The 9,611-nt window shown below is 58.1% G+C and overlaps 1 protein-coding gene across 1 annotated transcript in view; it reads right to left on the reverse strand.

Annotated features, from left to right (window-relative positions):
- Positions 1-1,432: 1,432 nt before the first annotated feature.
- Positions 1,433-9,611, reverse strand: part of LAD1 (ladinin 1) — a 14,801-nt gene continuing 6,622 nt past the window's right edge. Inside the window, exons 2-10 of the mRNA XM_012726743.1 lie at positions 7,826-7,966; positions 6,211-7,078; positions 5,628-5,729; positions 4,837-4,880; positions 3,101-3,233; positions 2,872-3,000; positions 2,478-2,564; positions 2,184-2,237; positions 1,433-1,853 (exon numbers count right to left, since the gene is read on the reverse strand). Of these exons, the coding sequence (XP_012582197.1) occupies positions 1,848-1,853; positions 2,184-2,237; positions 2,478-2,564; positions 2,872-3,000; positions 3,101-3,233; positions 4,837-4,880; positions 5,628-5,729; positions 6,211-7,078; positions 7,826-7,966 (1,564 nt within the window). The 3' untranslated portion in view covers positions 1,433-1,847. The remainder of the gene's footprint in view (positions 1,854-2,183; positions 2,238-2,477; positions 2,565-2,871; positions 3,001-3,100; positions 3,234-4,836; positions 4,881-5,627; positions 5,730-6,210; positions 7,079-7,825; positions 7,967-9,611) is intronic.

Raw genomic sequence — 9,611 nt, forward strand, 5'->3', positions numbered from 1 at the left:
CTGTCCACACCCTAACTACGAGCAAGGAAGGCTGGCCTCTGAACCGGGCCTGTCCTGTGTGACCCTGAGGCCAAACTCCTGGCCCTGCTGCAAGCCGCCATCTCAGCATCTCTGTGGGAAGTCCTCTGTCCTCTACCTCCTCCTCCAGCCCCCCCAGTCCTCACACTCTACTCAGCCCTGCTGCCCTGGGAGCAGCCCACCGCTCCCCCCGACGGCCTGGACACGCCCTGTCCAGCTGCTCCTTAGCATGCTCTGTGGCTTAGGCACTATCACTCGGCTGGAGCTGTCCCCTCCAGGGTCCTCCTCTGGGCCCAAGGCCTGACCCCACCTGTGGACTTGTCTCCTCCCAGGTGGCCCAACCACTGCATCCCCACGAAGCCCCAGGGAAACCCCGAGCTCCACAGAAGTGCTGGGTGGGGCGGGGAAGGAACTGCTCTGTGCCCAGAAGCTGCTCAGACGCCTCGTCCAGGCCTTCCTGCCCACTTCAAGGCCCATTCAGGGCCTCCTGTCCTCCGTGACCCTCCCGCCTGTCATCTGTTGGCTGTGTCAGGTGGGGTCAGGCCCTCATGTATGGGGAGTATGGACACATGGGAGAAGGAATACAGGCAGGTCAGGTAGCCAGACACTACCTAGCAGCTGCACTCAGTGGGGCCCCCGCAGGGCATGGAGGAACAAGGGCTCACTGTGCAGAGGTGGTAGCTGCCTGGACACCCTGGTGACCCCAGGTCAGCATTCAGTCTGCTCTCAGGCTTCCGCCCTGGAAGGAGGCTGAGGGAAAGCTCACTGTCACATGTCAGGGGATTCCCAAAGTTCTGAACACACATATTCAAAACCTTCAGGTCCTTCGGTTGAACTCCAAGCTCCACAGGGCCAAGTTCAACCCCCCTACCACCACCACCACCAACTCTGAACATGGCACAGTCCACTCCCAGGCCCTGACTTCTTCAAACTCTCCTGTTCAGGCATGGTGTGGGGCTTGGGGTGCTCAGGGCTGGGGTCCTTGTTCTTACACCCAGCTCAGAACAGGCATGGGGGACCATCACAGAAGACACCCCAAAAGATGGGCCCTCAGGGTTGCTGGGAGCTGGGAGGCCTGCAGGTCCACAGAAGCCAAGGCAGGAGTAGGATCCCAGAAGGAGGAAGGCTGCTGGGAAAGGCTGACACCCCCAAATAAAGCGACCCGCACACCGAAGATGATCCCTGATAAAGAGCAGACTCCAGGAGGAGTCCATTTTTATTCATCACTTATTCCTCAAGTAAATGGGTTTAATCACATCTTTCCTGAGATTGGTTTTACAGGAGTGAGGGAGGTCTAGAAAGGCACAGGGCTCCCAGCCAAGGAAGGGAGTGAGGGCGGCCCAGCAGGGGTGCGGCCCATGCAAGATGCCGGGCAGCTCCCTTGGTCTCTGGACCTCCCTCCAGAGGTCCAGAGGCGCCTCTGTGGGCTGGAGCAGCCCAGGGACCTGGCTGGAGGCTTCAGGGAAGACGGACGTCAGAGGCACGCGGAGGCAACTGCTGGGAATAGATCAGACAGGACCTTGGAGATGGGGTCAGCTCCACCCTGGCCTTGGATGTGAGCCAGAAGTAGGGGTGTTCTCTGGAAAGACACCCAGGGACATACCCCGGGAGACGTGGGGTCCCATGATCTCCAGGGCGGAAGCCTGAGGGCAGGACACATGTGCCTCTAGAAGCTGGGCTGGGGAGCAGCTCCCCAACTTTCCTGGTGTCAAGCGGAGGCAGAAGAGCAGGGACAATGAGAGGTGGGGACGGAGGCAGGAGGCAGGACCCTGGCAGGAGGAAGGTCCCCTGGGCGCAGCGTGGCATGTCTGTCTGTGAGGGTCCGCTCGTCACACCTGTGGGGAAGGTCCATTAGAACAAGGGAAGGGGGATCCTTGGGCTGGAAGTAGAAGAGGACCCCTGGACAGGAAGGTGCCCCCGCACCCATGCCCCATACCACGCTGGACCAGAGACTCCAGATCTGCTGGTGGAGGGGGCTGGGTTTGCAGAGAGTGGGGGAAGCAAGGAGAGCAGGTGAGGAAGAACAGCAGCTCAGGGTCAGAGCAGCAAAAGCAGGACCCGGGCAACCTCAGATGTGGACTGGGCAACCTCGGGTGGTTAGTATGTGTGTTGGGGGTGGGTCTGGGAATCCCCTTCCAGGGCAAGGCACTCTCTCCCCCACTCACCTCAACATCCAGGAAGGACTCTGCCGTCATGGATGCTGGAGCTTTCCGCACCTCCTAAATGGGGCACCAAGGATTAGGGCTGGCTGTGCAGGGGCTCAGAGTCCCTAGGCCCCACCCCTTCTGAGACAGATGACTCAGACCCACCCCCCTCTCTGCTGCCTCTGGGCCCCAGGCAGCTCCACCCCACACCTCATCTCCACCCTGGCATGTCTGTTTCACCCTGGGGGCCACCCACTGACCAGGCCCTCCACCAGGGAAAGCCCAGAGGAAGAGGCCTCGGCCAGGGACGGCTACCTGGCGGTCCTCCACGACAGACTCCTGGGTCCTGATGCTCCACAGGTTGACCTTTGCAGTCACCACCCCTGAGAGTTTCAAGCTCTCCTGAAAACAGAGGCTTCCATGTGAGGACTGGGCCGCTGGCCACAGCAAGGCAGCTTCACATGTAGGACTGTCCCTCAGCACACGTCACTTGTCCCACACCGTCCTCTCCCCCACCTCCCTCCAGGAGCAAAACACAGGCCAGAGTAGACATGGGCTCGGGACAGGAAAGGCCTCTCAGTCAGTGCCAAGTGATCCCACAGCTGACACATGGAGACAGGGAGGTTGCCAGTAGCACAAGGACCAAGCTTTAGGCGTGGGGACCTCAGGCCTCATCAACCTGAAGACACCCGCTGGCCCAGGCCCTCACCTTCATGCTGGAGACTCGCTCTGCTCGGCTCTGCCCGCTTATCTCCTTCTCAAAGAAGTTGCGCTTGCTGGCCACGCTGGAGAGAGGCACATTGACCTCTGTGCGGGGAGACTTGACAGATTCTGTTCTCTGGGAACAGAGAACACGAGCGTTGGCCCACCAGCTTGGGGTGCCCAGAACCCCCACCTCCCACTCTGGTTTCCAGGCTTCTGCAAGAGCCCCCGCCCACCTTTATAGCCGAGTGATACTGCTTCAGCTTGTCCTCTAACTTCATGCTGGCACTGCGGGTTAGGCCTCTCGAACTGGTACTGGGGGCTGGGTCCTTGAAGCTGTCCCTGCGAGATGGAATCTTCCCGCTGGCACTGTGGGAGGGTGGACAAGACAAAGAAGATGTGAGCCCCACATCAAGGGAGCTCACTGACCCTCCATGCCTAAGGAGAAGCCTCCACCCCACCATCTGGCAAGGAGACATGGCTGCCATCACCGAGCCAACCATGACTTGGCCAGAGTGAAAATCTACAGACTCCAGGAACTTTCCTCACCTTCTGGAAGCATCCCAGTTAAAAGGACATCATCAGGGTCAGACATCTCCTTTGCTCCTACCCATCACTTTGGCCTCAGAAACACCTCCTCACTCAAACCCTTCCCTTCCATCCTCCATTAAACTGAGTCACCTTCTGCCTACTCCCCCGAGGCCCCCAAGTTCTCTCCCCACTGCCTCTAGAATACTCTTACCCCAAATAAAGCGCATCTTGCCCTTCCAATTCAAACAGGGACCAAGTCTTGGCCCAGCACCAAGGCTGATGGCTTGGTCCCTGCCACCCCCCGCCCCCACCCCTGAAGCACCTTAGCCACATGCTTGCATTTCAGCCAACGAGGCACCTAGCGGCACCACACTCTGCCTCTTCCAGGCTTCCTGCTATTAAAATGCCATCCCTTTGTCCTCCACCTGGAAAGGTACCACTAGCTCAAGTCTGTCTGGACATCTATTCTCCTGTGCCAGATTCCCTGGCTCTGGCTGGCTGACAGTTGTATGCCAGGAGCCCCCAACCCAGGCTGGTCTTCCTACCCCTCTGCTCCCCACCAAGGGCTCTTGTGAGCTTAATGGTCAGAGGTCAGTTACTTCCAGCGTGTCCTATTGGACACTGCCTCTCACAGTCCCCTGCCCCCAGGACTGCCAAGGGTGGTCAATCTCCAGGAGTGGTTAGGGGCATGGAGTTCAGGAGGACAGGACATCCCAGTCCATCCACACAGCTGAGGCTCAGGGCCTTTTCTATTTTTGTTTTTATTTTCATCAAAACACAGTCCTCAGGGCCCTCCCTGGTGGCGCAGCGGGTTAAAGCACAGCACTGAGAGGCTAAAGCCACTTCCACATGGGTTCAATTCCTGCCTGCCCCGGAGGTGACCACATGGCGCAGCAGACCTCTCCTGGCCCGCCCGCTGCTCCCCTCAGCAGTGTACTTCGTAGATCTGGCTGTTCTGCTCCCCACTCTGTCACTGGTGAAGCCTCTTGCCACCCCTGAGCCTCTGACCTGTACCCCAGTTCTGTATGCACAAATAAATAAATCTTTAAAAAAAAAAAAAAAAAACACAGTCCTCAGACTAGTCACACCAAGACTATGGCTGGGTGGGTTTCTCCCTAAATGCAGATTTCCAGGCCCCAGCACCAGGCACTGCAGCAGACTCTCCTTTCCAGTCTCCCTCTGGGAAAGCCCACCCCTGCTTGTACCCCACACCTCCCACTAACCCCCACCTTGACAGCCCCACCCACCTTCTCCACAGAGCTCCACCCTGCCTGTGCCAGCTCATCTGGCCTCAGTCCAGTCTCTGGGCCAGATCCGGACCCAAGACCAGGAGTGCACCCTCCACCTCCTATGGAGGTGGGCCTATGGCAGGGAGAATGGATGGCAGATACTCAGCAGAAGAGCTGGACGTGACCCAAAGTCAGAGCCCCAGTCCCCTCACCTTTGGGTATCAGGTTGTTCTTTGTTATCTTCCGTGCAGGTTTTCTGAAAGGAGAACAAAAGAATCCGAGGTCAGAACACTGCCTCCTCTGCAGAAGCCCCACTCCACTGCTCCACCCCAGCTGAACCTCCAAACGCCTCTCCCCCTGTCTTGGAGAAATCTGCCCTCTTCCACTTAGTAGGGTCAGAGCCCCAACTTGGGGTCCTCCAGGACATCACAGGTCTCTGCAGCCACCTGTCTGTCTGCCTGTCAGCTGCTATCTGAAGTTGCTGTGGACAGGGCCCTGGTCCTGCTCTCGGGGCCTGACACATACTGGGAGCACAATGCAAGGTCCTTCAAGATGAGTCGGTGACCCAAGGACCCAAGGAACAGCCAATAAATCTTGGTATGAGGCAAGAGAAGTGCTCCCATGGGGGTGGGGAGGGAGGCATAGCAGAGAGCATGAGGAGACACTGCTGCTCTCTGTCCTACCTTCCCACCTGCGCAAGTCTTCTGGGTGAGCCCAGAAACTGACCAGGCAGGTGTGGGCCCTGGCCAGGTCAGCTTCCTGCAGCTCCCGCTTCTCCCACTAGGTGGGGCTGCTCAGGCTTGTCCACTCTTGCTTTCCAGATCTTTAACCTGATACTTTATTGAACAAACTTGCGTGCTCTTGGCCACTGGCAAGGCCCAGAGCCCCTCCCTATCCAGAGGGTCCTCCTGGGAGCTACAGGAGGCCCCCATGCTGCAATGCACGCTGGCTTTCTTGGCTTGCCCTTCCCAAGACTGGAGACAAAGACACCCTGGGTTCTCACGGGAAAGAAGTTGGTCCTAGGGCTGGAGCATTCAATGAAGTTGCTGTGGGTGGCCTGGGTGGGTGAGGACATGTCTTCTTTTTGCTGGTTGGAGATTTTCACCTGGTGGAGGAGGGGCAGAGTCTTTCAGGAGGGAGGATGGGGACTTACCAGCCCCAATCCAACTGCCTTGGGGACCCCTGGTGGCCTGGCTCTTCCCCAGGCTGCCTTCCTATGCTTCTGCCCCTGGCCTCTGCCATGAGCATGCTGGACACAGTCCTGAGGGGCCAAGCCACCAGGCAGAGCTTGCCTCTTGGGAAGGACCCAAGGCTCCCCAAGAGTCTGGGAATCTGGAGTCCAGGCCCAGGAAGAGGAGGTGGGCACTGAGCCCAGTGCTCCCTTCACACAGCTGGTGCCCTCTCCAGAGGCCAGCAGCCTGCCCTGCCTCAGTGTCCCCTATTCTGATAGCTCCTGGAAGCAGGTAAGAGAGAAGAAATGCCAAGGCAGCCTGAAAAGGAGCAGTCAGGAGCCAGCAGGGGGCCAGAGTCAGCTGGGCAGGGCTGCAAGGGAGGGTGGGAGGGGACAGGGCAGCAGCTATGCCCACCTGCAATGTGACGGGCCTGAGTGGGGAACACACGGTGGGGGACGGAGAGGGGGCCTGCTCGCTCTCCTCTGCTGAATGAGGGGGCTTCTCCTCAGGGAGGCCCCGTCCTCTCTGCTTGCTGGCAGCGGGGCTCCCCCCAGAGCCTGCCTGCTCCGGGGCCTGGGGCTGCCCCACCCGCCTCAGGGTCAGCTTTGTCCCCGTGGCAGGGGTCTTCTGTGCCTCCAGTGGCTTCTCAAAGATCTGCGCCTTCTTGGACACTGAGCTCCTGTCTGCGCCTGGGGTCTTTCCCGGGGCCGGCAGCTTCTGTGCCACACTTGGTTTATCTGCAGCCGGTTTTTCCTCTGAGGTGGCTCTGCTCTCCGACACTGCTATCTTTTCCCTGACAGACATTCTCTCAGGGGCCAGACTCTTCTTGGATGTCTCCTCCAAGGCCAGTCTCTTTTCAGGCGACAATGTCCTCTCGGGGATGGAGGACTTCTCTGAGACGGGGGTGTTCTCTGGAGACAGGGCCTTCACGGAGACCCGCTGCTTGCCATGCCCTGGCTCTGTGCTGGCCTCGCGCTCCTCCTCCTCCTCGACCCTCCGGCTCCTCCGCTCCAGGCTCAGTCTGCTCAGTCTGCGTCTGGGGGGCGGCTCCACCTCCTTCTTGGGGCTGCAGGGCTGGGGCTTGGCCTGCCCAAGGCCAGCACTACTGTGACCTTTCTCTGCCTCCAGCTGCTCATGGACAGGGGCCAGAGCCCCCTCCACGACCTGTCGCCTCTGCTGCCGCTCCTCCCGAGTCCGGGGGGTGGGCTGGATGCCCTGGTCCTCATTTTTGGAGGCTACAGGTAGTGGTGCGGGCGACTCTTCTTCCTCCACACTCAGCAGCCTGTACCAGAAGACCAGAGAGGGGCATGAGAGGTGGAAGCAGCCTGGGGTGTCCCTGAACAGGTGCAGCTGGCGCAGGTCCAGCTGGCAGGGGCGGGCCAAGCAGAGCCTGACCTTCCCCACCACTATCGCTTAAATAAGAATCATTTTATCTGCTTCGTATTGGCCTGGGCACTTGTGAACAAAGCACTCCGCCCTTCATAAAGCACTTTAAGAATCTGTCAGGCCCAACTGTTCCGTGTTCAGACCTGACCAATGAACGCTGATTAAACTTCACAAGTGGAAGCCCTGTGCCGGCACTGACAGTCAGAGGGATAAAAGCCGCCTCCACCCTTGTTTAGATTAAGACCAGAGAGGTTCGGGGATTTGCCAAAGGCCACACAGCACACTCAGTCTTTTGATGTGCCGGCCACACACACCCGTTGGTCACGCAGCCTGAGGGAGGCAGCAGCAGGGGGAGGGTGGAGCCCAGGACACACACCCTGTTCTCCTGCCTCTGGGGACCCACAGGAGCACCACCCACTGCGCTTGGCCTCCAGCAAAGGCGACTGTTGTCCTGCCGCACCACCCTGCTCTCCGTGTGACCCAGGCCGGTGAACTCAGTGTGAGCCTCAGTTTCCAAGTCTACACACTGATTTACACAGTGCTGCCTCTCAGGAGACCACCACAGCTACCCTCCTCCTCCTTCCCCTTGAGCCCTCAGACCCCAGTCTCCAGGGCGAAGGCATGAGGCCTCCCCACCCAGCACCTGTGTAGGGACTGCTGGTCTCCATTCGGGGTGGGTCTGGACGCCTTGTCTTCTTCCGAGCCGGAGCTCTCTAGGCGTTGCCGTCTGCGGCGCTCTCGCTGCGCCTCCTCCTCGTCCTCCACAGACCTCTGACTGGTCAGTCTGGGGGGAGAGGAAGGTCAGTGCAGGCCAGGGAACACCCAAGGCCCCACTCCCAGGTGGTTGCATGTGGCACGCAGAGAGAGACTGAAAACCCCTCTGTGGACACTGGAAAAGCCGGTGTGAAAGAGCCTAATATTTGTTTGCCAACCAGCTGCAAAACAACAAAAAAATAGCTCCCTAATCACTGGACACAGCATTGATTGCAGGCTGATGTGAGACTTCAGCTATAATGGAGGAAGAGTATGTTGTCTGTTTCCTTGAAGCTTTTTGATATGTCTACCAGAAATTTTGAAATGTCCGGGCCCTTTCTGGTGGTGCAACGGGTTAAAGCACAACACTACGAAGCTATCACAGCCACTGAAGCACAAGTTCGATCCCCGGCCAGAGAGATGACCCACATGGTGCAACAGACCTCTCCTGGCCCACCTGCTGCTCCCCTCAGCAGTGTATTTCAGTACATCTGCCTATTCTGCTCCCCACTCTGTCTCAGGTAAATTCTCTCCCCCCCTGCACCTCTAGCCTGTACCCCATTTCTGTATGCATAAATGAATAAATCTTAAAAAGAAAAATTGAAATGTCAGATGTGGCCCATATTTGAGGCCAACATTATATGTCACTTATATGTCTGCTTAAAGTGCAGGGATGTGAGCTTCTCAGCCTTGGCTCCTGGGGCCCAGGCAGGTCAGCCCATGCAGGGAGCCATCCTGTGTGGGGGCTGGTGACAGAGCCTGGAGCATCACACACATGCGTGACTCCCCCCACAGCCTAATGACCCCTGGGGGAACAGCCACCCCGGATTAGAACCACTGTGGGGGGGAGGATTCCTACTCTGGACACCAAATAGGGATATGGCGCCTCCCTCCCCTGGGGAGATCGGCAATGTAGGAAAACCTGTTACTCCCAAAGAGTAGATGAACTTGACAGTTTCCTCTTTCTTCTTGCTCTTGGGATTCCTAGAGATATTCCTCAATGGGCGGTCACAGAAATGTCCTCATCTATTAAATCCCATAGGACAGACTCACAATAAGACCAATTACTTCTGCAAAAGATTCCACGTCTTCCAGTACTTTCCCAGAGCTCTTTGAGCTTCTTTCTATTTTTAGAACCAGTACCCTTTGCTCGGGGGCAGGGCAGGCCAGGCCACACACCCAGCTTTTAGCCACCGGGCACCCTGCAGTCATAGGAGCAATGGGCATTCTTGTAGGAGCTAGCCACCTTCCAGTCCCCTGTCTACCTCCTCCTCCTTGTCTGCCCATCGTCCAAACACCCTTCTAGCAGGCAGCCTCCAGGATCCATGCACCGACAATCACCTTCATCTGCCTCCCCACTGGCCGCAACCCCTCCTATCCACCTACCCTTCATCCCAACCAAGAAGAAAATGCTGGATGAGCAGTGGCTGTGGGTTCACAGTGTATCAGTTACTGTGAGTCCACAGAAAGTTGCTGGGTCCCACCTCCTACTACCCCAGATCACAGATACCCAGTACCTACTTCTGCCTCCTAAGAAACATGTGCACCAATAACTCCCCGACCAGAGACAGCAATCACCCCACTGTGGGAGATGCTGGCACAGCCTGAACTACCAGGTGAGAGCTGGGGTGAAGTTCAGTGGGTGAACGGGACGTCTGTGGGTCATGGGGGCAAGG

This window comes from Condylura cristata, unplaced genomic scaffold (genome assembly GCF_000260355.1).
Source record: "Condylura cristata isolate star-nosed mole 26May11 unplaced genomic scaffold, ConCri1.0 scaffold00018, whole genome shotgun sequence".
NCBI classification, from domain to species: domain Eukaryota; kingdom Metazoa; phylum Chordata; class Mammalia; order Eulipotyphla; family Talpidae; genus Condylura; species Condylura cristata.